We start from the raw sequence: 26,426 nt of genomic DNA on the forward strand, positions 1-26,426 counted from the left end.
TGGAATCTACCCCAGTGCTTGGTAATCACATGGTCTGTAGTAAGCACTTAACACCACTTATAAAAAAATGGTTTTCTTTTTCCAGTCATGGCCATTAAGCCCATAGTTTTTCCTAAAGTCTTTTGCGCTGGCTTCTACAAAAAACAAAAACAAAAAAAACCTCAGAGAGGTGGGGAATGCCCTCTATTCTGCCCTTGTAGCTGTTCAGGGGACCCCCCCCCCCAATCCCCCTTGCTCCAGAGAGACTCCAGACTCCTTTATAGAAAAGTAAAGTTTATTGCAATAAATCTCTGTCTACATTTGAACAATCAAGAGCACACTCCTGAATGCCCCAGGATGGGATCAGAAAACATTTCCTGCTGTTGCGACCGAGCCACCCCCTAGAAAAGCTCACTGAGCAAATAACCATGGCCACCATTGGTCCCGGTCTCATCCTCTGGCCATCAGGACTCAGGCTGGCCCATTCCCTTCAGCCCACATCCATTTTGTTCGTTCTCTAAAGATCCTCTTAAAAAACAACAATGACCCAAAAAAAAAACCAAAAAAAAAAAAAAAACCCAAAAAAAACAAAAACAAGAAATAACCCGAAACAAAAACAAAACAAACAAAAAAAACCACCTCATCCCATAAACCAAGCTGATCTTCTGGCAGTGGGTTGTCAGCATTGGGATTGCTTCAGTGTTCAGAAATTGACCTCCCATGCCCAGGATGAGGAGTGTTTTTGATCAGCAAGGCGGTCTTGTTCACACCCATCTGATATAGGTCATCAGCAGCCTCTCTTCTCCGCCTCTCTGGAGGGCCCTTGGTTGACTTCAGTCCTCCACCCCTCGAAAGGAAAAGGCTGGGCCAACCTCTTCAAGAAGCCTTCTACAAATCCTAAAATCTCCCTCCAATAACCAGGTGCCAGTCAATCCCCTTACAGATGGTTAGATTTATCAGTATGTAGATGTGTGAATGAACATATATACGACTATCCATATAGATAGCTATCTCCCTATGTGTGTATATATGTATATAAATTGTATGTTAAAAAAAGTATACCAGTACTAAAGCCTTTATCATCATCATCATCATCATCCCAAAAGCTGTGGTGTGCACAAGCCACACGCTAAACCTTAGTAGTCAACAGAAGGCTGACTTGACTCAGTCTCTCATCCATCCCTCCTGGAGCCCCTGGAGGGCAGAGAAGGATCACTCCAAGAGGCAACTCCCTGGCTTCTTCGGGGAGCGGTTTCAGTCAAATGCAGCAGGAGGCCCACCGAATGGAGTTCGAGGTCACACGGGCACAGTTGGGAGGATGGAGGGATGTTAATGGGGGGGGGGGGGGGGGGCAGGCTCTCCTCTCCAATATCCCCAGCCCTTCCGCAGAAGGCGGGGGTCAGCGGCTATGCTGCCTCTGGGTTTCCGGACCCCCGCCGGCCTCCTGAAAACACCTTTCGCCTCCTCCCAGGGGGCGGACTGGCAAGCCCCTGGCCACTGCACTCCCTGGGACGTGCGGGGAGGAAGGCCCGCAGGGCTTCCGTGTCAGGTCCCAGCGCAACTCATCGTGCTGAAGAGCCCCTCTCCAAGAGGGGGCAGTCACTGGAGGTGACCCAGTCGGGACATCTCTTGGCACCAGCTGTTGCTAGGTGGGAAGTTCTCCTTGCGAGATGATACTTCGGGAGGAAAAAACTTATAAGGAGATAAGTAGAAAAAGTTCAGTGGCTCTGCCCACCCCAAAGGCAGAGCCACTTACACTGCAGAGCCGCCGGTGTGCTCAGGTGAGGGTGTGGCCCCGGAAGCCCGAGTCTCCGGGGCCAGGACTTCTGACGGCAGCCGCGACTGGAATTTCTCCAGCTGCTCGGGGCTGGCCAGGGTCTTCAGGAGGCTGTTTTCTCGCTCCAGCTGCGAGTTCTTCTCCACCAGTTCCTTGATCTGTTCCTTCAGGACCTCCACTTCCTCCCGCACTGCATACATCAGGTGGTTTTTTACGAGATCCTGAAGAGGAATGGAGAGGGAAACTATCAGTAAGCCACGACAAGCCTTGAGGCAGAAGTCCCTTTTGCAGGCCTCTCGACTTCACCCTGGCTTTCGGACCCTGGAGCTGGTTAAACTGAGGGGTTCAGTAAAGCCAGTCAGGTTCCTCTGATTAGCCCACCCACTGGGCCTGGAAGAAGGGCCTCTCCCATCAATACTACTTGTTAAGTGCTTACTATGTGCAGAGAACCTGGTGCATCACAGTAGCAGCATGGCTCAGTGGAAACAGCACGGACATGATAGTCAGAGGTCATGGGCTCTAACCCCAGCTCTGCCATTTGTCAGCTTTTGGGCAAGTCACTTAGCTTCGCTGGGCCTCAGTTACCTTTATCTGGAAAGTGGGGATTAAGACTGTGAGTCCCATTTGGGCAACCTGATCACCTTGTACCTTCCTCACTGCTTAGAGCAGTGCTTGGCACATTGTAAGCGCTTAATACCAAAATCATCATCAATCATCGTCATCATCACAGTGCCACTCTAGAGCCTGAAAGACCTCTCTCTTGGGGCTGCATATTTTCAAGACAAATCCCAAGGGCTCCCTCCTGTCTCAGAGCAGGGGAAAGAAAAAACCCACCATTTTGAACGATACCAACCTCCTCCCACCTAAGCAGGGCTTTGCAACAGAGTGGTGAAAAGGCTGCAGCTGTACTGAAAACAGTGATTTTCTTAGTCCAATTTATTGGCACACAGACCATCATTCCCCCCCAGGGTAGAGATTCCTGGTGGAAACACCACAGAATTGTGTGCCTGCGCCATTGTTCGGGACCCAGGCTGCCACGTAATTAGTCTGCTCAGTGCAATTATGAAGCCACAGGCAACGTGGAACAGACAATCCCTTTAGCCACATTAGCACAGGAATGGTTTGGCTATTTGGTGACCCAGATTGGCTTTATTTTTTTGTCCTCCACCTGGTACGGGGAAGGGGAGTTCAGACTTGTGTCAGGGTATAGCCATTCCAGCCCCTGGCCCTCTGCAGAGGCATTGCAGTGTGACTGCATCCAATGAGCTCTGCCAACTGCAGGATGCAGGACAAAGGAGCCCGGTAAGAGATCTGCCCGGCAACAAGCGCTGGGGAAAAAAGCAACGATAAACACCCGCTCGGCAGACCCTCGATCGCATCTGGGTGCTTACTGCACGCAAAGCACTGTACTAAGAGCTTGGAAGGGTACGTTTATAACCCCCCGACCCTAAGGCATTTTGAATCTCTAATCAAATGTTGCTGCAAGACCCCTCAGGTCGCCCAGATTAACGGACAAGCCAGGGACGGGGTGGCATTATCTTTGTCTTTTGGCAAAGAAACGATGCTTGAGGCGTAGAGTTGGGGAGGGGGTCTAGGGGACGGAGGCGCCAAAGCCCACCCGAAACCCCCTCCTCGGGGTGGGGGAAAGAGGGGCACGAGCTTGGGAAGGCTCTGGGGGGAGGCCGGACACTCACCATCGCCTGCTCGATCTTGTTGTCGATGGCCACCACGCTGGCCCCGGAGGCGCTGCAAAGACACAAGACGGACACCACGTTACAATTCGCTTCTCCCCTGTACCCCACGAAGAATTTTCTTTTTTCCCCTCCTCCCCTGGAGGGGTCCAAAAGCCCCCCTTTTCCCCTCCCTCGTGGGCTGGTGGGAGCTGAGCTTCAGTTGTGGAGCTGCAGAAAGGAAACGAGGCGGCGACAAACAATGGGGAGAAGAGACCAAGCGGTGGAGTGGCGGGGGGGATTCCCGCAAGACCAGCTCATTCCGGACCCGGCCGGGAAAATCCTGTCCGGACCGGCCTGGACAACTAGCTTTGCACCTCCAGGCCTCGGTCTACATGCAACACCCAGGGGCCACCAGCTCCTCTACACCGGCTTGCAGTGCTCCCTCCCTCGCCCAGCTCCTTGCAGCCGGAGAAATCGCTCCCTCCTTCGCCCTGCAATGCTCCCTTTCACTCCCTGAAGTGTTCCCTCTCTGGCCCAGCTCCTAGCAGCCTCACAAGTCGTTCCTTTTCTGGCCCAGGGCCTTACAGCCCTACAAGTTGCTCCCTTTCTCTCCCTGCAATTCTCCCTCCTTCTCCCAGCTCTTTGCAGCCCGATAAATCGCTCCCTCCTCCACCCTGCCATGCTTCCTCTCTGGCCCAACTCCCTGCAGCCCTAGAGGCCTTTTACTTCCCAAGCGCTTAGTACAGTGGTCTGCTCAGTAAGCGCTCAATAAACACGATTGAATGAATGAGAAGCCGCTCCCTCTGTCACCCTGCAATACTACTTCTCACCCTACAATGCTCCCTCTCCCAAAAGCCCAAGAAATCGCTCCCTCCTTCGCCTTGCAATGCTCCCTTTTACTCCGTACAGTGCTCCCTCTCTGGCCCAACTCTTTGGAGACTTAGAAGTCGCTCCCTCTCTCTCCCAGCTTCTTGCAGCCCGAGAAATCGCTCCCTCCTTCGCTTTGCCATGTTCCCTCTCTGGCCCAGCTCCTTGCAGCCTCAAGTCGCTCTCTCTCTCGCCCTCCAGTGCTACCTCCCCCAGCTCCTTGTAGTCCGAGAAATCGCTCCCTCTTTGGCCTTGCAGTGTTTCCTTTCTCTCCCTTCAGTGCTCCCTCTCTGGCCCAGCTCCTTGCAGCCTCACAAGTCGCTCCCTCCCTCGCCCAGCATCTTGAAAAATCGCTCCCTCCTTCGTCTTGCAATGTTCCCTTTCACTCCCTACAATGCTCCCTCTCACCCAGTTCCTCGCAGCCGCTCCCACTGCAGATAAAAAGGTAGAAATCCTCCCCCTCCTTCCCAGAAGCACTGCACCCAGGCCCCAGCGAGTAACGCCGACCCCTCGACCCCACGAGGGGCGGGAAACTACCACGACCACTTGGCGAGAGTTTTTCTTTTTACCTGTTGTCCAGTTTCACGGAAACCACATCACCTCCCAGCAGAGAGGAGAAAAAGGAGATGGAGAAATTGTGCAGCTGATAGACGGCCACCTCCATGGTGGACTGGTACATTTCGGTGGTCATGGCTCGGGGCGCTTACGAGGGAGGGCGAGGGGGCGTTGGAGGGCGGTTTTAGGGGGGAAGAGGGGGTCCCTCTCGGGAGGAGCAAAGGTGCCAAGGAAATAAAAAAATAATAATAAAAAGGCCAGCCAGAGATGCGAACAACGGGAGGTGGGGGGAAAAAAAAAGAGGAGAAAAATGGTGGTCTGGAGGAGAAGAGGATTCGGTGACTAAAGGCCCCGCGCCGTTGAAGCCGGACTAGAAGCTATTTGGGCGGCGCCCCTTTTTATAGAGGCGGGGCCCCGCGACGTCACATGGTGTCAGGTCTCTATGCAAATGAGGCGTCCCCTCCCCTCCCCCCGTCCCCGTGGGGTCCCCGCCCCCTGAACCTTAATAATAATGTTAGTATTTGTTAAGCACTTACTGTGTGTCAAGCACTGTTCTAAGCGCTGGGATAGATACAAGGCAGTTAGGTTGTCCCACATGGGGCTCACAGTCTCAATCCTCATTTTACAGATGAGGGAACTGAGACACAGAGAAGTGAAGTTACTTGCCCAGAGTCACACAGCAGACATGTGGGGCGGATCCGGGATTAGAACCCACGACCTCTGACTTCCAAGCCCGGGCTCTTTCCACTAAGCCACGCTGCTTCTTACCTTGCCCTTGGATCGCTCAACAGTTGAGCCTCAGTTCCCTCCAATCATTCATTCAATCGTATTTATTGAGCGCTTACTATGTGCGGAGCACTGGACTAAGAGCTTGATAATGATGGTATTTGTTAAGTGCTTACTATGTGCCAAGCACTGTTCTAAGTGCTAGGGGGATACAAGGTCATCAGGTTGTTCCACGCGGGGCTCACAGTCTTAATCCCCATTTGACAGATGAGGGAACTGAGGCATAGAGAAGTGAAGTGACTTGTCCAAAGTCACACAGCAGACAAGTGGCGGAGTCGGGATTAGAACCCATGACCTCTGACTCCTAAACCCGGGCTCTTTCCACTGAGCCACGCTGCTTCGTCCACCCGGGTGGGTTGGGCCCTGACGGTCTTCACAGCCCTGGACCAAGCACCTGGAGAGACAGTCCTAGCCTGGGAGCCCGTTGGTGGGTAGGGATTAATAATAATAATAATGATCATAATGATAATAATAATAGCATTTGTTAAGCGCTTACTATGTGCCAAGCACTGTACTAAGTGCTGGGGTAGATACAATAATAATAATAATAATAATGGTGTTTGTTAAGCGCTATGTGCAAAGCACTGTTCTAAGTGCTGGGGAGGATACATTCATTCATTCATTCAATGGTATTTATTGAGTGGAGCACTTACTATGTGCAAAGCACTGTACTGCTTGGGAAGTACAAGTCGGCAACATATAGAGACGGTCCCTTCCTAACAACGGGCTCACAGTCTAGAAGGGGGAATACAAAAATATAAGAAGGATACAAGGTGATCAGGTTGTCCCACGCGGGGCTCACAATCTTAATCCCCATTTTACAGATGAGGTAACTGAGGCACAGAGAAGTGAAGTGACTTGCCCAAGGTCACACAGCTAAGTGGCGGAGCCGGAATTTGAACCCATGATGTCTGACTCCCAAGTCCATGTTCTTTCCACTAAGCCACACTGCTTCTCTATAATGATGGTATTTGTTAATCGCTTACTATGTGACAAGCACTGTTCTAAGCTCTGAGCACTACTGAGGCACAGAGAAGTTAAATGACTTGCCTAAAGTCACACAGATGACAAGCGGCGGAGTTGGGATTAGAACCCATGGCCTCTGACTCCCTTGCCCGTGCTCTTTCCACTGAGCCATGGGATTGTCTCTATCTGTTGCCGAACTGTACTTTACAATATTGGCATTTATTAAGCGTTTACTATGTGCAAAGCACTCCAGTGCTCTGCACACAGTCAGTGCTTAATAAAGACAATTGAATGAATGAATGAATCACAGGCTCCCCGTTTCTGTTGGCCCCGGGAGATGGATCAGAACCAAATTTGACACCCTTCAGGAACCCTGATTTCTGCAGTGTGAATAACAATAACGATGATGGTATTTGTTAAGCACTTACTATATGCCAAGCACTGTTCTAAGCGCTGGGGTGGATACAGTGTGATCAGGTAGCCCCACGTGGGGCTCACAGTCTTCATCCCCATTTGACAGATGAGGGAACTGAGGAACAGAGAGGTTAAGTGACTAACCCAAGGTCATACAGCAGACAAGTGGTGGAGTCGGGTTTGGAATCATGTCCTCTGACTCCGAACCCATGATATTGCCACTAGGCCAATAATAATAATGATGATGGTGTTTGTTAAGCACTTACTATGTGCTGAGCACTGTTCTGAGTGCTGGGGTAGATACAAGATAAGCAGGTTCTCTTAATAATTATCAGAATAGTAATTATGGTATTGGTGAAATGCCTGCTGTGTGCCGAGCGCTGTTCTGAGCACTGGGGTAGATGCAGTATAATCAGGCTGTGTGCAATGTGGGGTTCACAGTCTTCAGCCCCATTTTACTGATGAGGGAACTGAAGCACAGAGAAGTGAAGTGGCTTGCCCAAGGTCACACACTGGCAGAGCCGAGATTAGAACCCACAGCCTCTGACTCCCAAGCCCGGGCTCTTTCCACTGAACCTAGGTGGCACCCATCTGGAGCACTGATTTCTGCAGGGCTAAGAAACAGGAAAGCTGGCTGCAGGCCCTTTTTAATCATCATAATGATAATAATAATAATGATGGTATTTGTTAAGCGCTCACTATGTGCCAGGCATTGTACTAAGCTCTGGGGTGGGTACAAGCAAATCAGGTTGGATGCAGTCCCTGTCCCATATGGGGCTCACAGATAACATTATTATTATTATTGTCATCATTATTCAGCTGTTTGTATGCCTAGTGCATGAAAAGCTAAACTGTTATCTCTGCCAATCAATATAGTAATGAAAATAATAGTGGTTTTTGTTAAGCAGTCAGTCAATCATATTTATTGAGCACTTACTGTGTGCAGAACACTGTACTAAGCGTTTGGGAGAGTATAATATAACTGACACATTCCCTGACCACAACAAGCTTGCACTTACTATGTAGCCAGGCACTGTGCTAAGCGCTGGGGTGGATACAAGCTAAACGAGTTGGACTCAGCCCCTGTCCCACATGGGACTCACAGTCTTAATCCCCATTTCACACCTGAGGTAGCTGAGGCACAGAGAAGTGAAGTGACTCACCCAAAGTCACACAGCTGATCAGTGGCGGAGCAGGGATTAGAACCTATATATATGTATATATGTATATATGTATATACCTGTATGTATGTACGTATTTATTACTCTATTTATTTTATTTGTACATATTTATTCTATTTATTTTGTATTGTTAATATGTTTTGTTTTGTTCTCTGTCTGCCTCTTCTAGACTGTGAGCCCACTGTTGGGTAGGGACCATCTCTATATGTTGCCAACTTGTACTTCCCAAGCGCATAGTACAGTGCTCTGCACACAGTAAGTGCTCAATAAATACCATTGAATGAATGAATGAATGAACCCAGGTACTTTTGACTCCTAGGCCAGTGCTCTAACCCCTAGGCCACACTGCTTCTCTAATCTTTGAGTACAAGTTGTGTGCCCTTATTATAATGCAAAGAGAATTTGGTAAATATTTGGTTCTGAAGCTGGGAAGAGCAAAATCATACCATACCATGAGAAGCAGTGTGGCTCAGTGGAAAGAACACGGGTTTTGGAGTCAGAGGTCATGGGTTCAAATCCCAGCTCTGCCAATTGTCAGCTGTGTGACTTTGGGCAATCACTTAACTTCTCTGTGCCAGTTACCTCATCTGTAAAATGGAGATTAGAGAAGCAGCATGGCTCAGTGGAAAGAGCCCGCTTTGGAGTCAGAGGTCATGGGTTCAAATCCCTGCTCTGCCAATTGTCAGCTGTGTGACTTTGGGCAAGTCACTTCACTTCTCTGGGCCTCAGTTCCCTCATCTGTAAAATGGGGATGAAGACTGTGAGCCCCCCATTGGACAACCTGGTCACCTTGTAACCTCCCCAGTGCTTAGAACAGTGCTTTGCACATAGTAAGCGCTTAGTAAATGCCGTCATTATTATTAAAATTATGAGCCCCACATGGGACAACCTGATCACCTTGTATCCTCCCCAGTGCTTAGAACAGTGCTTTGCACATAGTAAGCGCTTAACAAATACCAAAATTATTATTATTATTATATTCTTCCAAATTCAAATAATCCCATGGATACTCTAGGACCACGGGTGAAAATTAGGTGGCACGTTCTTCCAGCGAGTTGCAGAATCTGCAGGGATCGCCCCTGTATGATTACGCCAGGCTATCTGACGTGACTTGCGCATGCATGGTGCAAAGACAGACCAGTGGGCCCCAGGGATTCTTAACAAAAACAGAATCTATATTTGCTTGCTTCTCTTCCACAGTCAATTAATGCAGACCTCGAAGCCAGGGAAGCCTAGTCTGCAAAACGCATGCAAAACCCTAGCGTTCAAAGCCAACGAAAATGAGCCGCCCTCAGCCGCATCTCCAGAGGGGGCTTGGAAAGGGAAGTCTTTACAGATCCGCACCAGAAGGAGCGTAAGTAGGTCGGTGTTTAGTGAGGCAGCTATGGTTTCACCAAAACATGTTTTTTGACTTTTTTTTCAGTTGTCAGGCCTCAGTGCTGCAGCTCGCCTTGGTCCACGAGGCCATCTTGTGGACACCAAGCGGAACGAGTGAGTGAAGAGACCTAAGGGCCGTAAAAGCTGGACTGGTGAACACAGTTTCAGGTGATGCAACCGGGGCGATTATTTACAGCAGCCCAGGGTCACGAAAGAGAACACTGGGTTCTGTACATACCACGGTTTGGGCTAAGCCAAAGCCAGCACCCATAGGTCAGTGCGTTCCATATTTCGATCCGAATTAATACTCAAACCAGAGCACACAACTGGAAAAGCATGGGGGCGGCGGGGAGGAAGAAGGCTCCCTTAGCGGTCCAAAATTGATCATGATTGGCTTCAGGGTGTTTCTCCTAACCAGGCGCCTGTCACAGGCTACCTGGCCAACATCCAATCTAGCCCAATCGGAAATCAGGTGCTTGTAGAAAAGTTGCCATTACAGATGGAAACCAGTTTTGTTCAATCAGTCGTATCTAATGAGTGTTTTTCTGCTTATTATTTACAATAATAAAAATGGTATTTGGTAAGGGCCTGCTATGTGGCAAGCACTGTAGTATGCACAGGAAATCGCGGCTCCACCGCTTGTCAGCTGTGTGACTTTGGGCAAGTCACTTAACTTCTCTGTGCCTCAGTTACCTCATCTGTGAAATGTGGATTAAGACTGTGAGCCCCACGTGGGACAACCTGATCACCTTGTATCCTCCCCAGTGCTTAGAATAGTGCTTCACACATTGTAAGCACTTAACAAATGCCATTATTATTATTATTATTATTATCATTATTATTATACAAGATGATTGGGTCCCACAAGGGACTCACATTCTAAGTAGGAGAAGGAACAAGTATTGAATCCCCATTTTGCAGATGAGGGAACTGAGGCACAGAGAAGAAGGGTGACTTGCCCAAGGTCACTGAGCAGACAAGTGGTTGAGAGATTAGATCCCAGGTCCTTCTGACTCCCGGGCCTGTGCTCTTTCCACTAGGTTATGCTGGGTCCAACCTGATCTGCTTGTATTCACCCCAGGACTTGGTACAGCGCCTGGATCACAGCAAGTACTTCATAAGTACCACAATCATTATTATTATTACTATTGTTGTTATTATTCTGCTTCTCTTGCTGTTTGAGAGAATCAGGTAAATGTGGTAAACTATCATACAACCGGTTGGCTCCTAGCAGGGTAAAAACTATACTGGGCTTTCCCTGTGGTCCACTATTTATTGAACATCTATTGAATATTTCAGTATTTACTGAACATCTGCTAAATTGTACTCTCCCAAGCGCTTAGTACAGTGCTTTGCACACAGTAAGTGCTCAATAAATATGATTAATAATAATAAAAATAATAATAATCTGCTGTGTTCAGGGCTTTCTACTAGGGACTTGAACATACAAATGAAACCAAAAACCTGGTAATTACCCCTTAGGAGCATACAAACTAATGGAGGAAGCACATGCCATAGGGAAATGAACATATTTTTGCATGAATGGGCTCAGCGTGGGCTGGACACGAAATGAATACGGAGGTAAAGGTTAATCAGAGAATGTTTTCTGGAGGAGGTGACTTTTAAGGAGGTGGGAAAGTGGTGGTGAATACGAATGATGATTGTATGAAGTGCATACAATGTGCTAAAGACTGTTTTAAAGGAAGGAATAGATACAAGATGATTAGATCAGGCCCAGTTCCAGTCCCACATGAGGCTCACAGTCTAAGAAGGAGAGAGAATAGGTATTTGATCCCCATTTTATGGATGAGGAAACTGAGGCACAGATACATTAAATAACATAATAATAATAACTGGGGTATTTGTTAAGCACTTACTATGTGCCAGGCACTGTACTAAGTATTGGGGTGGATATAAGCAGATCGGGTTGGACACAGTCCCTGTCCCATGTGAGGTTCACAGTCTCAGTCCCCATTTTACAGATTAGGTAACTGATGCCCAGAGAAATGAAGTGACTTGCCCAAGGTCATATTGCAGACAAGTGGTGGAACTGGAATTAGAACCCATGACCTTCTGACTCCCAGGCCTGGGCTCTAGCCACTACTTCAAGTTGGTGGCAGAGTCAGGACTAAAACCTGGGATACCCAACAACTAGGGCTGGGAGACGGGAGAGACAAAGTAATAATAACAATAATAATATTTGTTAAGAGCTTGCTATATGCCAGGCACGGTATTTCGCACTGGGGTAGATACAAGCTAATCGGGTTGGACCCAGTCCCTGGCTCACGGTCTTAATCCCCGTTTTACCGATGAGGATGCCGAGGCACAGAGAAGTTAAGTGACTTGCCTAAGGTCACAAAACAGACAAGTAGTGGAGCTCATTCCCGTACTGTATCCGCTAGACCACACTGCTTCTCTGCCACGCTGACTTCCTTTCAGAGAGAAAGATGTGTGCAACCAGGTCGGATAGGAGACTGTCGAGACTGAGGTACAGTTAGACTAGCAGAGTCCTAACTTGTGTTGTTTTCCCATCTCGCCCTGGGCTGAATTAATATCATCTTATTAATAAATTAATATATCACAGAGGCAAGACCAAATAAGTGATAATGAGAGTCCCAGGGATGAGTTCTTTACCTAGAATAGACGGGGTGATCATCACCATAAATAGTAGCCCTTCATGGAAGTTGAGGATGCCATCACAGAAGCTGTTTTAGACCGATAGGGTCACAACCTTACCCTGCTGAGTTCCGGCAAGGGGGTCTATAATGTTCTGGCTTCTCCATCTAAATTGCCTTTAATAATAATAATAATAACAATAATAATAATGATGGCATTTATTAAGCGCTTACTATGTGCAAAGCACTGTTCTAAGTGCTGGGGAGGTTACAAGGAGATCAGGTTGTCCCATGGGGGGCTCACAGTCTTAATCCCCATTTTACAGATGAGGGAACTGAGGCCCGGAGAAGTTAAGTGACTTGCCCAAAGTCACACAGCCGACAATTGGTGAAACTGGGATTCGAACCCATGACCCCTGACTCCAAAGCCCAGGCTCTTTCCACTGAGCCACGCTGCTTGCCTTTCTTTGGAAGCATAGCTGCTTCATCACAGACAACAGTATTGCATCACTACACTAGTAGAACTCTGCTGTTAAAGGAGCATTTGTTTTTATGGTATTTGTTTATTCATTCATTCAATCATATTTATTGAGTGCTTACTGTGTGCAGAGCACTGTACTAAGCGCTTGGGAAGTACAAGTCGGCAACATCTAGAGACAGTCCCTACCCAACAACAGGCTCACAGTCTAGAAGGGGGAGATGGATAACAAAACCTAACATGTAGACAGACAGGTGTCAGAACTGTTAGAATAAATAGATAAATATATAATAAATAAATTATTATTTGTTAGTAATAATAATGAAAATAATAGTAATAATGTAGACAGGTGTCAAAACTGTTAAAGAGATAAACATATAATAAATAAATACATGCCAGGCCCTGTATTAAGCTCTGGGGTGGAAACAAGCAAATCGGGTTGGACACATGGGTCTCAGTCTCAATCCCCATTTTCCAAGATGAGGGAACTGAGGCACAGAGAAGAGAAATGACTTGCCCAAGGTCACAGAGCAGATAAGTGGCAGTGCCTGACTTAGCCCATGCTCTATCCACAACTCCATGCTCCTCCCCTAAGTGCTTGTTAAGTGCTTACTATGTGCCAGCCACTGTACTAAGCTCTGGGGTAGATATAATTAATCAGATTTGACATAATCGCCCCTGTCCCAGATGGGACTCATAGTCTTAATCCCCATTTCATCGATGCAGTAACTGAGGCACAGAGACGTGAAATGACTTAATCAAGGTCTCATAGCAGACAAGTGGCAGAGTTAGGTTTAGAACCCAAGTCCTTCTGACTTCCTTACCCACACTCTATCAGCTAGGCCACAATGCATCTCAGGTATACATAGCAATGACACTATTCAAGATCCCAAGAGTAGACTCCCTCATTTACACAGGACCCACTTCCAATAGTTCTGTCAACATCTAACTCCCCAAGATTCAGTTGTCCAAAACGTTATTCAGAGAAGCAGCATGGCCTAGTGGAAAAGCACAAGCCTGGAAGTCAGAGAACCTGGGTTCTAATCCCGATTCTGCCAATTGCTTGCGGTATGACCTTGGGCAACTCGCTTAACTTCTCTGTGCCTCTGTTTCCTCAACTGTAAAATGGGGATTCAATAGCTGTTCTCCTTCCTAATTTAGACTGTGATTCCCCACAGAGAAGTAGCATGGCTTAGTAGAAAGAGCTCGGGCTTGGGAGACAGAGGTCATGGGTTCTAATCCCAGTTCTGCCACTTATCAGCTGGGTGACTTTGGGTAAGTCACTTACCTTCTCTGTGCTTCAGTGGCCTCATCTGTAAAGTGGGGATTAAAACTGTGAGCCCCACATGGGATGACCTGATTACCTTGTATCTACTCTAGTGCTTAGAACAGTGCTTGGCACATAGTAAGTGCTTAACAAATGCCATTATTAATAAAATGATAATAATAATAATAATGACATTTATTAAGTGCTTTCTATGTGCCAAGCACTGTTCTAAGCACTGGGGAGGTTACAAGGTGATCAGGTTGTCCCACGGGGGGTTCACATCTTCATCCCCATTTTACAGATGAGGGAACTGAGGCCCAGAGAAGTTAAGTGACTTGCCCAAAGTCACACAGCTGACAATTGGCGGAGCTGGGAATTGAACCCATGACCTCTGGCTCCAAAGCCCAGGCTCTTTTCACTGAGCCATGCTGCTTCTATTATTATTATTATTATTATTTACAGAGACTGTGTCCGACCTAGTTAACTTGTACCTACCTTGTCCATAGAACAGTGGTTTGACACATAGTAAGTGCTTAACAAGTAACATGAAACAAACAAAACATAAGAGGAAATAGCATCACTCTCACATGGATCAATCAACCAACAAATGGGAATTATTGAGCGCATATCCATCAAAGGGAAATGCTTGCCTGCTGTATGACTTTGTGCAAGTCACTGAAAACTTCTCTGTGCCTCAGTTACCTCATCTGTAAAAAATGGGGATTAAGAGTGTGAGCCCAATATGGGACAGAGACTGTGTCCAACCTGATTAGCTTGTATCTACCTCAGTACTTAGAACAGTGCTTGGCACAAAGTAAGTGCCTAACAAGTACTATAATTATTATTATAAAGCGACCCTCCCCAACTAGCTTCCTCCTCAAATGAAGCGAGCTCATTGTGGGTGGGGAATTTGTTTAACAAACTCTGTTCTATTATGCTCTCTCCCATTAGTACAGTGCTCTGTACATAGTGAGCATTCAATAAATACGATTGATTGATGAAGTACAGAGTTCCTGTGTGGGTGTTACAGTCCTCTAGAAGCTAAGATAGAGATACCTTGGAATATTGTTATTCGCAGTGTTATTCACCAGTGAGAAGCAGCTTGGCATGGGCCTGGGAGTCAGAAGGAGCTGGGTTCAACACATGTCCTGCCTGACCTTGGGTAAGTCACTTAACTTTTCTGTGCCTCAGTATCCTCATCCACAAAATGGGGATTAAGACTCTGAACTTCACATAGGACAGGGACTATATCCAATGTGATTAGCTTGTTTCTATTCCAGCGCTTAGTATGATGCCTGGAACATAGTGAGTGCTTAACAAATACCATTAAAAAAATCCGCAAAAAATCAGAGATGTGGCTAGGAGATGTTTCCCTGGCAAACTTAGCCTAGACATTAACAACTGGGGTTTATCTATGCAGTGAGCAGCTGTTTCAAAACACAAACAAAAATGATGATGGGCTGAACTCTGGCAAATATTCTGACTGAGTGTTTATTCTTATCCATGAACGGATAGTGCAATGCATGTATCTTGGTTTACACTACCAGTAGCTGAATTGCATAATTGGCTAATTTGCAATTAGCCAAAGTGGCAACATGGACATTTTAATGAGGTCAGATGAGGACAACCTGATTCTCATGCCCACATTAATTACTTATGCAGCTAGGCAACCTGCCTTTATTGTATTTGTTTTTAGTGAATAAGGGGGGAAAAAGTAGACTCTCAACCTGCTGTAAGTGTTGGAAGAATAGTTATGGAATGTCATGGAAAAGCGGCATGGCCTAGTGGAAAATGCATGGGCCAGGGAGCCTAGAAGACCTGGGTTGTAATCCCAGCCCTGCCACTTGTCTGCTGTGTGATCTTGTGCAAGTCACTTCACATATGACTCCATTACCTCATCTGTAAAATGGGAATTAAGACTGTGAGTCCCATATGGGACAAGGGACTGTGTCCCACTTGATTATTTTGTATCTATCCAAGTGCTTAGTACAGTTCCTGACACACAGTAAGCAGTGTGGCTCAGTGGAAAGAGCACAGGCTTTGGAGTCAGAGGACATGGGTTTGAATCCCGGCTGCCAATTGTCAGCTTTGTGACTTTGGGAAGTCACTTAACTTCTCTGTGCTTCAGTTACCTCATCTGTAAAATGGGGATGAAGACTGTGAGCCCCCCGTGGGACAACCTGATCACCTTGTAACCTCCCCCGCATTTAGAACAGTGCTTTGCACATAGTAAGCACATAATAAATGCTATCATTATTATTATTATAACAAATACCATTTAAAAAATAAATAAGTAAAAAACTCAGGCTACGTCAGAGAACTCCTCTGACTAAGAGAGGCAGCTCAGCTGCTGTTTCCTTGAACACTTCCAAGATTTAAATTCATCGGGATTAAGGTAGCTGCTTGAATCCACAGCCTCTTTTAAGCCTCTTTTAAGAAGGAGTAAAGTTATTTTCTGAGTAGGGGTGCAAGATCATTTATTCATTCAATCGTATTTATTGAGTGCTTACTGTGTGCAGAGCATGTACTAAGCTCTTGGGAGAGTACAGTGCAAAAATAAACAGTCACATTTCCTGCCCACAATGAACTTAAAGTTTAGAGTAGGGGAGACAGGTATCAGTACAAATCAATTAAATGACAGATGTGTTCATGAGTGTTGTGCGTCTGGGAGGGGGGAAAAGCAAAAAGAGCAACTTGGCATTGCAGAAAGGAGTGGGAGATGAGGAAAAGTGGGGCTTAGTCTAGGAAGGTCTCTTGGAGGAGATGTGCCTTCAATAAGGCTTTGAAGGCGGGGAGAGTCATTGTCTGTCGGATTTGAGGAGGAAGGGATGCCATCCTGCCTCCTCCATCCGGCCGGAGGCAGGATGTGGGCCAGGGGTCATCAGGGAGATAGGCGAGATGGTGGCACAGCAAGGTGGTTAGCACCGGAGGAGCCAAGTGTGATGACTAGGTTGTAGAAGGAGAGAAGTGAGGTGAGGTAGGAGGGGGGCAAGGAGATGGACTGCTTTAAAGCCACTGGTGAGGAGTTTTTGTTTGATGCGGAGGTGGATGGGCAACCACTGGAGTTTTTTGAGGACCAGGATGACATATCCTGAACGTTTTTGCAGAAAGATGATCCAGGCAGCAGAGTGAAGTATGGATTGGAGTGGTGAGAGGCAAGAGTCTGGGAGGTCAGCAAGGAGGCTGATGCAGTAATCTTGGCGGGATAGGATGAGTTATTGAATTAATGTGGTTACATTCATTCATTCATTCAATTGTATTTATTGAGCGCTTACTGTGTGCAGAGCACTGTTTGGATGTTGAGGAAAGAGTGGATTTTAGCAATGTGGCCCCTGATGTATCTTTTATTTGGCTTGGGGTGCTTTTTTTTAATGGTATTTGTCAAGAGCATACTATGTGCCAGGCACTTTACTTAGCACTGGGGCAGAAAAAATATAATGGGAGTAGTTTTGATAATCCCCCTAGAGTGTAAACTCGTTGTGGATGGGGGACGTATCTACTAACTCTGTTCTATAGTACTCTCCCAAGCACTTAGTACAGTTCTCTGCACACAGTAAGTGCTCAATAAATATGATTGATTGATTGATTGGATGGGGTTGGACCGAATCCCTGCCCCAAATGAGGCTCACAGACTAAGTAGGAAGTGGGAAGGGGCTTGCCATTTCTGTGTCTGGATTCAGGGACTCTGGGTTAGAGGTTTGTCAGTGCATGTTGTGCTGTAGGGGCTGGCAGGCCAGAATGGATGGACTTTAGTTCCTGGCCAAGGCCCAGGAGTAAAATAACAATAATGATGGTATTTGTTGAGCCCCCTCTCAGGGTTACACCTGGAGAGTTTCCAGTACCCTACCAGTCTCAGCTACGGGAGGGAGAGTCAAGCAGAGGCTTAGCCATTCCATTCCTAGCTTGGGCAGTGGCTAGCAAGTGGAAGGCAATCTGCCACAAGTCAAAACTCACCCGTGCTGGACAGCAGCGTCACGGGAGAGAGTCGAGGGTGGAGACTGGAGTTTACTGCATGGAAGGTGGAGATGGTAAACTACTTCTGGATTTTTACCAAAAAAAGCTCTGGATCCACTACCAGAACGATTGCAGATGGAGAGCGGGGCGTTCTGGGAGAGATATGTACATGGTGTCGCTATGGGTCGGAAATGACTCGACGGCATACAACAAGACGAGATTTGTTGAGCACTTACTATATGCCAGGCACTGTACTAAGCACTGGGGTGATTACAAGCAAATCAGGGTGGACACAGTCCCGGTCCCATGTGGGGCTCACAGTCGCAATCCCCATTTTACAGATGAGGTAACTGAGACCCAGAGAAGTGAGGTGACTTGCCCAAGGTCACACAGCAGACAAGTGGCGGATCCGGGATTAGAACCCATGACCTTCTGACTCCCAAACCCATGCTCTATCCACCATGCAGTGCTGCTTCTCTATTCATTGAGGCCTCTAACTCCCTTTTCCACTTACAATTTACTTTTTATCTCTCCCTGCCTCCTTTATGCTGCCTGGAGCCCTTTGAAAACAGATTATTATTGAAAAGAATAATATTAATAATAATAATAGTACTTGTTAAGGACTTACCATGTGCCAAGCTGTGTTCCAAGCGCTGGGATAGATACAAATTAATCCATTTGGACACAGTCCCTGTCCAACATTGGGCTCACATTTTTAATCCCCATTTTACAGATGAGGTAACCGAGGCCCAGAATTGAAGTGACTTGCTCAAGGTCACACAGCAGACAAGTGGTGGAGCCGGGATCAGAACCCAGGTTCTTCTGACTCCCAGGCCCCTGCTTGATCTGCTAAACCAAGCTGCTTCTCCACATGGGGATTATGAACATGGGATAATAATAATAATAATAATTATGGCATTTGTTTAGTGCTTACTGTGTGCCAAGCACTGTTTTAGGTTATCAGGTTGTCCCACTTGGGGCTCACCGTTTTGATCCCCATTTTACAGATGAGGTAACCGAGGTACAGAGAAGTTAAATGACTTACCCGAAGTCACACAACTGACAGTGGCAGAGTTGGGATTAGAACCCACGACCTCTGACTCCCCAGCCTGGGCTCTTTCCACTAAGCCACGCTGCTTCTCTTTCCTCTCCTTCTCTGCCCTTCTCTGGTCCACCCCTGCCCCCCACCATCAGGTTTTGAAGAACCGGAAGGGGATCGGGATTTGGGGGCTCTGGGAGTCACCCTCCTGACTACAGAGAGGAAGGTGGTTGGTTTTGCAAACTGGAGAGAGCGCGCATTTGGTCCTTCTCCTTCTAGCCTAGTGTTCTAAGGTTCCTGTTCCCCACTTCTTTTTCTTCAAGGAGCGATGGCTTTCAGACACGGAGTGGATATGCGGTCCAGGATTCCCTGAGACAAAGGTTGGAATGGGTAAAATCGGGGAGACGGTGATTCATGCCTATTATTTTGAGACTTTAAGGAGTGACAATTTTCTAAGTCCCTTTTCCCCAGCCCCATTCTCCAACCCCCGACCTTTCTAGCCTATCTCTTCTTTCACACACGACGAGGCTGCTTTCTCATTTTCCAGCCTGGCTCCAGCTGATAAAAACTGACCATGCTGCCTTTTTATTCCCACTGTTGCTCTCTCAATAAATGTGGGACTTTCCCCCTCGGGCTAGAAGCTTGCCATGGTGTGTGGGATGCTAGAGGCTTCTCTCCCCTTGCAGGATTTGAGCTTTGCCCATTCCAGAGCCTCAGGCAGGTGACTCCTTGTGGCCTGACTCAATCATATTTATTTAGCACTTACTGTGTGCAAAACACTGTACTAAGCACTTAATAATAATAATGATGGCATTTGTTAAGCGTTTCTGGAGGAGATACAAGGTAATCAGGTTGTCCCATGTGGGGCTCATATTCTTAATCCCCATTTTCCAGATGAAGGAACTGAGGCACAGAGAAGTGAAGTGACTTGCCTGAAGTCACACAGCTGACAAATGCCAGAGCTGGGATTAGAACCCATGACCTCTGACTCCCAAGCCCCTGCTCTTTCCACTGAGCCACACTACTTCTCTGCATGTGTTTAGCTTCACTATCTTAGAATTGCCTTCCTCAGCGGAAGGTTCTGAGCTCATAAATCATGAATCTCCCCAAGTCCTTTGCATGGACTAGACACTTAATAAATGCCATAAAAATAAAATTAAAAAAAAAAAAAAACCAGAGACCACTTAAGGGCTCCTGCTGGCTGTGAGCCCACTGTTGGGTAGGGACTGTCTCTATATGTTGCCAACTTGCACTTCCCAAGTGCTTAGTACAGTGCTCTGCACACAGTAAGCGCTCAATAAATACGATTGATTGATTGTGATGAAGCACTTGAAATATTTACAAATTCAGTCCTTTTTTTAAATGGTATTTGCTTAGTGCTTACTATGTGTCAGGCACTGTTCTCAGTGTGTCGAACACTGTTCTAAGCACTGGGGTATGTACAAGGGAATCAGGTTGGAAGCAGACCACATAGAGCTTACAGTTTTAATCCCCAATTTACAGATGAGGTGACTGAGGCCCAAAGAAGTGAAGTGACTTGTCCACGGTCACACAGCAGACAAGTGGCGGAGTCAGGATTAGAACCCATGACTCCCAGACCAGTGCTCTATCCACTATGCCATGCTGAGCATTTACAATGTGCCAACTACTGGAGCCCTGGAGCAGATGCAGAGTAATTAGATCAGACACAGTCCCGCCTCCCCATAGGGCTCACAGTCTAAGATGAGGAAATTTAAGCAACTTGCCTGAGGTCGCATAGCTGGTAAGTGGCAGAGCTGGAATTAGAACCCAGGTCCATGGCCTATTGGAGAGAGCGCAGGCTTGGGAGTCAGGAGGAACTAGGTACTCATCCTAGCTTTGCCACATGTCTGCTGTGTGGCCTTGGGCATGTCACTTCACTTCTCTGTGCCTCAGTTCCCTCATCTATAAAATGGGGATTGAGACTGGGATCCCCACTGTGGGACATGGACTGTGTCCAACCTGATTGTGTCTACCGTAGTGCTTAGAACAGTGCCTGGCACAGAATAAGCGCTTAACAAACATCATAAAAAAAGGGTCCTCTGATTCCCAGGCCTTTTCCACTAGGCACACAATCCAACAGACAATTACTCTCCCCCACTTCAAAGTACTATTGAAGGCACATCTCCTCCAAGAAGCCTTCCCAGACTAAGCCCCTTCTTTCCTCTTCTCCCACTCCCTTCTATGTCACCCGCTCCCTTTGTTCTTCCCCTGTCCCAGCCCCACAGCACTTATGTACATATCTGTAATTTATTTATTTGTATTGATGTCTGTCTTTCCCATCTAGACTGTATAATAATAATGATGACATTCATTAAGCGCTTACTATGTGCAAAGCACTGTCTGATGATGATGATGGTATTTGTTAAGTGCTTACTTTGTGCCAAGCACTGTTCTAAGCACTAGAGAGGTTACAAGGTGATTAGGTTGTCCCACGGGGGGCTCACAGTCTTCATCTCCATTTTACAGATGAGGTAACTGAGGCCCAGAGAAGTGAAGTGACTTGCCCAAAGTCACACAGCTGACAAGTGCTTGTTTGTGGGCAAGGAATGTGTCTGTTTATTGTTGTATTGTACTCTCCCAAGCACTTAGTACAGTGCTCTGCACACAGTAAGCACTCAATATGTATGATTGAATGAATAGGCCACTACTACTCCCGGTAATTTGATTAGACCCTTTGACAAGTTTTATTTTATGTTCGAACAAAGCCCAAGCAAATCCACAGCCTTATCCCTGGCTTCCTGCTTCTTTGGCTGAGACTTGGGGTGCTGAGGCTGGAAGTCAGGGACAGTGGCTAACCCCTAGATTGAAGCCATCCTGGCCGAGGGAGTTCCTTCTGTTTGGCACAGGCTGCTTCATCTAATACTAATATAATAATTATGGTACTTGTTAAGCGCTTACTATGAGCTAGATACTGTACTAAGTGCTGGGGTAGGTACAAGCAAATCGGATTGGACCCAGTCCCTGTCCCAAGTGGGGCTCACAATCTCAATCCCCATTTTACAGATGAGGTAACTGAGGCCCAGAAAAGTGAAGTGACTTTCCCAAGGCCATGCAGCAGATAAATGGTGGAGATTAGATTAGATTAGAACTCATGACCTTCTGACTTCCACGCCCATGGTCTATCCACCATGCCATGCTGCTTCCATATATATAGCAAAGAGCTGTCCGCCCTTCTTCAGCCTTAAGCACATTAGTTTAAAACCCTTCTTTATTCCATTCATGAACTTAATGACATGTATTTTAAATCTCCTGGATCCCCATGCTATCTTTGGGTCCTTCAGTAAGCTGTGAAAGGATTAGAAAGACAGGCAGCTCTTGGCTTTAAGGAGAGGAGGTGAAACCTGCCTCTAAGCTTACCAGCCAAGGGTCATTAGAGCTCACTGTTGAACTGGTGGGTCATCCTGCAGCAGATAATATCCTATCCTAATATACTAATAATATCCTAATGTTTTGTTTTGTTGTCTGTCTCCCCTCTCTAGACTGTGAGCCCATTGTTGGGTAGGGACCATCTCTATATGTTGCCGAGTTGTACTTTCCAAGCACTTAGTACAGTGTTCTGCACACAGTAAGTGCTCAATAAATACGATTGAATGAATGAATGATTATGGTGCTTGTTAAGTGCTTACTATTGTGCCAGGTACTGTTCTAAACACTGGGGCAGATATAAAATAATAATAATTATGGTATTTGTTAAGCACTTACTATGTGGCAGGCTCTGTACTAAGCACTGGGGTGGATACAAGCAAATGAGGCTGAACACAATCCCTGTCCCTTACAGGGCTCACAGTCTTCATCCCCATTTTACAGACGAGGTAACAGGCCCAGAAAAATGAAGTGGCTTGCCCAAGGCCACACAGCAGACAAGTAGTAGAGGTGGGATTAGAACCCATGACCTTCTGACTCCCAGGCCTGTGCTCTTTCCAGTAGGCCATGCTGCTTCTTAGCAGGCCATGCTGCTCCTCAGCAAGCCATGCTGCTTCTCAACAAGCCATGCTGCTTCTCAACAGTTAATCAGGTTAATCAAGTTAATCAGGTTGGACAAAGTCCCTGTCCCACATGGGGCTCACAGACTTAATCCCCATTTTGCAGAAGAAGCAGCTGAGGCCCAGAGAAGTGAACTGACTTGCCCAAGATCACACAGCAGACACGTTGCAGAGCTGGAATTAAAATCCAGGTCCTTTTGACTCCCAGCCCTGTGCTCTATCCACTAAACCATGCTGATTCTAGGTGCAGACCAGTAGCTGGCAAATTCAATTCAGAGCCATAGCTGAGAGCTTAGCACTGAGCCTCACCAAAATCTTGGGTCCTTGGAGGACAACCACGATTGTGAACCTCCCTTTCTAAGAAGGGGAAACTGAGGCCTAGAAAGATGACACAACAGTTGACATTGAGCCCCCCAGACTGAGCCCCTTTTTTCCTCTCCTTCTCCCCATCCCCCTGCCCTACCTCCTTTCCCTCCCCACAGCACCTGTATATATATTTGTACAGATTTATTACTCTATTTATTTTACTTGTACATATTTACTATTCTATTTACTTTGTTAATGATGTGCATCTAGGTTTAAGTCTATTTGTTCTGATGACTTGACACCTGTCCACATGTTTTGTTTTGTTGTCTGTCTCCCCCTTCTAGACTGTGAGCCTTTTGTTGGGTAGGGACCATCTCTATATGTTGCCAACTTGAACTTCCCAAGTGCTTAGTACAGTGCTCTGCACACAGTAAGCGTTCAATAAATATGATTGAATGAATTGAAGTTTTTGAGCTGATCGTCTCACGGTTTATCTGTCATAGATTTACTTGGCTAAGAAAGACTTAGTTGGAAGGAATGAGTACTTTGCCAGGACAGTAACAAACAGTTTGAGAGTGGTCTACGGGCTGAGCTCCACCCAGAATTCTGGATGAGGCAACAGAAGCTGAACTGCTGTGGACCTAACTGGCAACACCTGTGTCAGGTGAGATGGCATGCCGGGAAAGATAGGGGAGCTGGGATTGCTGGAAGCAGCTTGGGAGGAGGGCTTTTCTAGGCAATTCTTCCCTGTTTGTTCGGAAGGTGGTTCACTCCAAGAAGTCTGCAACAACCGGAGTCCCCAGGTGAGGCAGAAAATGCAAAAACACAAGAAGTAAAAGAAAGGTCACAAGATTCAAACCCTATGAGGGGATAGAGAGGGAAATATAGAAAAAAAATTATCCATGGCAACAATTTAGTTCAGTGTTAATGGCAGCTTTGTAACCCTCTCTTCCTCCCCACGCCCGCTTTAGCTACTTACTTGTCTCTTCTTTTGAAGAGGCTGGGGGAATAAGGAGGCTGAAATGCCATTGAGGGGAGAGATCCTTTTGTCTTTTTCTCTTTTTCTCCTTCTCTCTTTCCTCCTGTAGCCAACCCAGTGCGAAGGCGTGAGGAGAGTGGACCGCTGAGGTAGTAGTAGCGACTTAGAGAACGACTCTGACTTCATGGAAAATCCCAAAAGTCAAAAATGAGTGAGTCAGAGAGAGGAAACCCGAGACCAGAAACTGATGCATCCTCTCTGCTCAATGGAAAGTGTCCTTGCTCCCCAGATCAGAGGGGTCTGGGTATGTGAAGAAAGCGGTGGGTGAGGGAGTTGAACCGGTGGGGGGAAAGATTGAAGGAGGAAGCAGTGAGACTATCCAAGCAGGGAGGCTCTTCCTGAAGAGCATTTAACCATTTATTTTGGGTAAACACTGGAAACATATGATTCCAGCAGCAATGACTAGAGCCTTTCAGCTACTTGCTAGGACAATGGTACAATTTGCAGAAGTCATATCCAACAATACCCTATTTCTCTGAATGATACCAAGGACCAAACAGAGAGAAAAGATGACCACAACAAGATCTGAACAAACAAACATAGCTGTTTTTTCTTGTTCAGAGAGTCAGATCAACTGTGCTGGTCTCCTCCCTCCCTAACTGGATGTAAATTTCTCTTATTGAGAGCATTGCTATTGCTGACAGTATTCTTATGAACTCAAGATGAGAGTGGGAATTGGTTTAATAGAATAATAATACTAATAATGAAAAACACTAGTGTTACTTGTTAAATATTTACTATGTACCAAGCACTGACTGACCTAAACATGGGGATAGATACCAGAAAATCAGACCAGACACAGTCCCTGTCCCACATGAGGTTCACAGTCTAAGGAGGAAGAAGAACAGTTATTAATCCTCATTCTACAAATGAGGAAACTGAGGCACAGAGAAATGTCTTGTCCAAGGTGAAAAAGCAAGTCACTTAAGGTTCTTAAATTCAAAGGACCCTCCAATCAATCAATCCATTCCCATCCAAGCTCTCTCTCCCCCCACAAAGCCCTACTGAGAGCTCACCTCCTCCAGGAGGCCTTCCCAGACTGAACCCCCTCTTTTTCCTCTGCTCCTCCTCCTGTCCCCATCACCCCTATTCCCTCCCTCTGCTCTATGCCCTTCCCCACCCCACAGCACTTGTATATATATGTACATATTTATCATTCTATTTATTCTATTAATGATGTGTTTATATCTATAATTCTATTTATCTATGTTGATGCTATTGATGCCTGTCTACTTGTTCTGTTTTGTTGTCTGTCTCCTCCTTCTAGACTGTGAGCCCGTTGTTGGGTAGGGATCGTCTCTATCTGTTGCCAAATTGTACTTTTCAAGCGCTTAGTACAGAGCTCTGCACACAGTAAGTGCTCAATAAATATGACTGAATGAATGAATGAAAGTGTGTTTATTGAGCACTTACTCTCCACAGAGCACACTGTACTAAGTCAATCATATTTGATGAGCACTGATTCTGTGCAGAACACTGTACTAATTGCTTGGGAGAGTATAATATAACAGAGTTGGGAGACATGTTACCTGCCCACAACTAACTTACTGTCTAGAGGGGCAGAAGGTTTTGGTAGAGTACTTGAGTGTAGGTAGAAATGATCTCTGCCCTCAAGAAGCTTAGAAACAAGGCTGTTGCTCAGTCATGATGTCCCCCCCAATCCAAAACAGTGGGTCTCTACTTGCTTATGGTGAGTAGCCACAGGCCTGGGAGTCAGAAGGAACTTGGTTCTAATCCCTGCTCCGCCACATGTCTGCTGGGCGATCTTGGACAAGTCACTTAACTTCTCTGGACCTTAGTTACCTCATCTGTAAAATGGGGATAAGAGTGTGCGGTCCACGTGGGACAGGGACTCTGTCCAACTTGATTAACTTGTATCTACCCCAGTGCCTAGAACAGTGCTTGGGACATAGTAAGAACTTAAGTACCATTATTATTATTATTACATTCCCAGAGTGTAAATCTTCCCTTCTTCCTGTTGAACCTTGGATGTCATTTTCCCTCTTGCTCTGACAATCATTTTCTCTATTGGTGCTCTCATTTATCTGGCTTTCCTTTGAGCCTAACTTTACAGTTGGAAAGTCAATTTCAGTCCTAGGGTTCTCTATCTCCCAGATGCTGCTTGTTGTACCCATCTACTTGTCTCCCA

General features: G+C 46.5%; 1 protein-coding gene and 1 non-coding gene across 3 annotated transcripts in view; one reads left to right on the top strand and one right to left on the bottom strand.

Annotated features, from left to right (window-relative positions):
• Positions 1-256: 256 nt before the first annotated feature.
• Positions 257-26,426, bottom strand: part of TSC22D3 (TSC22 domain family member 3) — a 143,312-nt gene continuing 117,142 nt past the window's right edge. The window contains exons 1-3 of one of the 2 annotated variants that reach the window (XM_038748043.1): positions 4,866-5,225; positions 3,451-3,502; positions 257-1,977 (exon numbers count right to left, since the gene is read on the bottom strand). In XM_038748043.1, coding sequence (XP_038603971.1) covers positions 1,732-1,977; positions 3,451-3,502; positions 4,866-4,987 — 420 coding nt within the window. In that variant the 5' untranslated portion in view covers positions 4,988-5,225 and the 3' untranslated portion in view covers positions 257-1,731. Of the gene's footprint in view, positions 1,978-3,450; positions 3,503-4,865; positions 5,226-26,426 lie in introns of those variants that run through there. The other variant, XM_038748042.1, reaches the window with a different exon arrangement.
• On the top strand, positions 17,742-17,879 carry LOC119930163. The gene has a single exon (XR_005451652.1). It is a non-coding gene; the product is annotated as a small nucleolar RNA SNORA7 (small nucleolar RNA).

Source organism: Tachyglossus aculeatus, chromosome 6, assembly GCF_015852505.1.
Source record: "Tachyglossus aculeatus isolate mTacAcu1 chromosome 6, mTacAcu1.pri, whole genome shotgun sequence".
Classification (NCBI taxonomy): domain Eukaryota; kingdom Metazoa; phylum Chordata; class Mammalia; order Monotremata; family Tachyglossidae; genus Tachyglossus; species Tachyglossus aculeatus.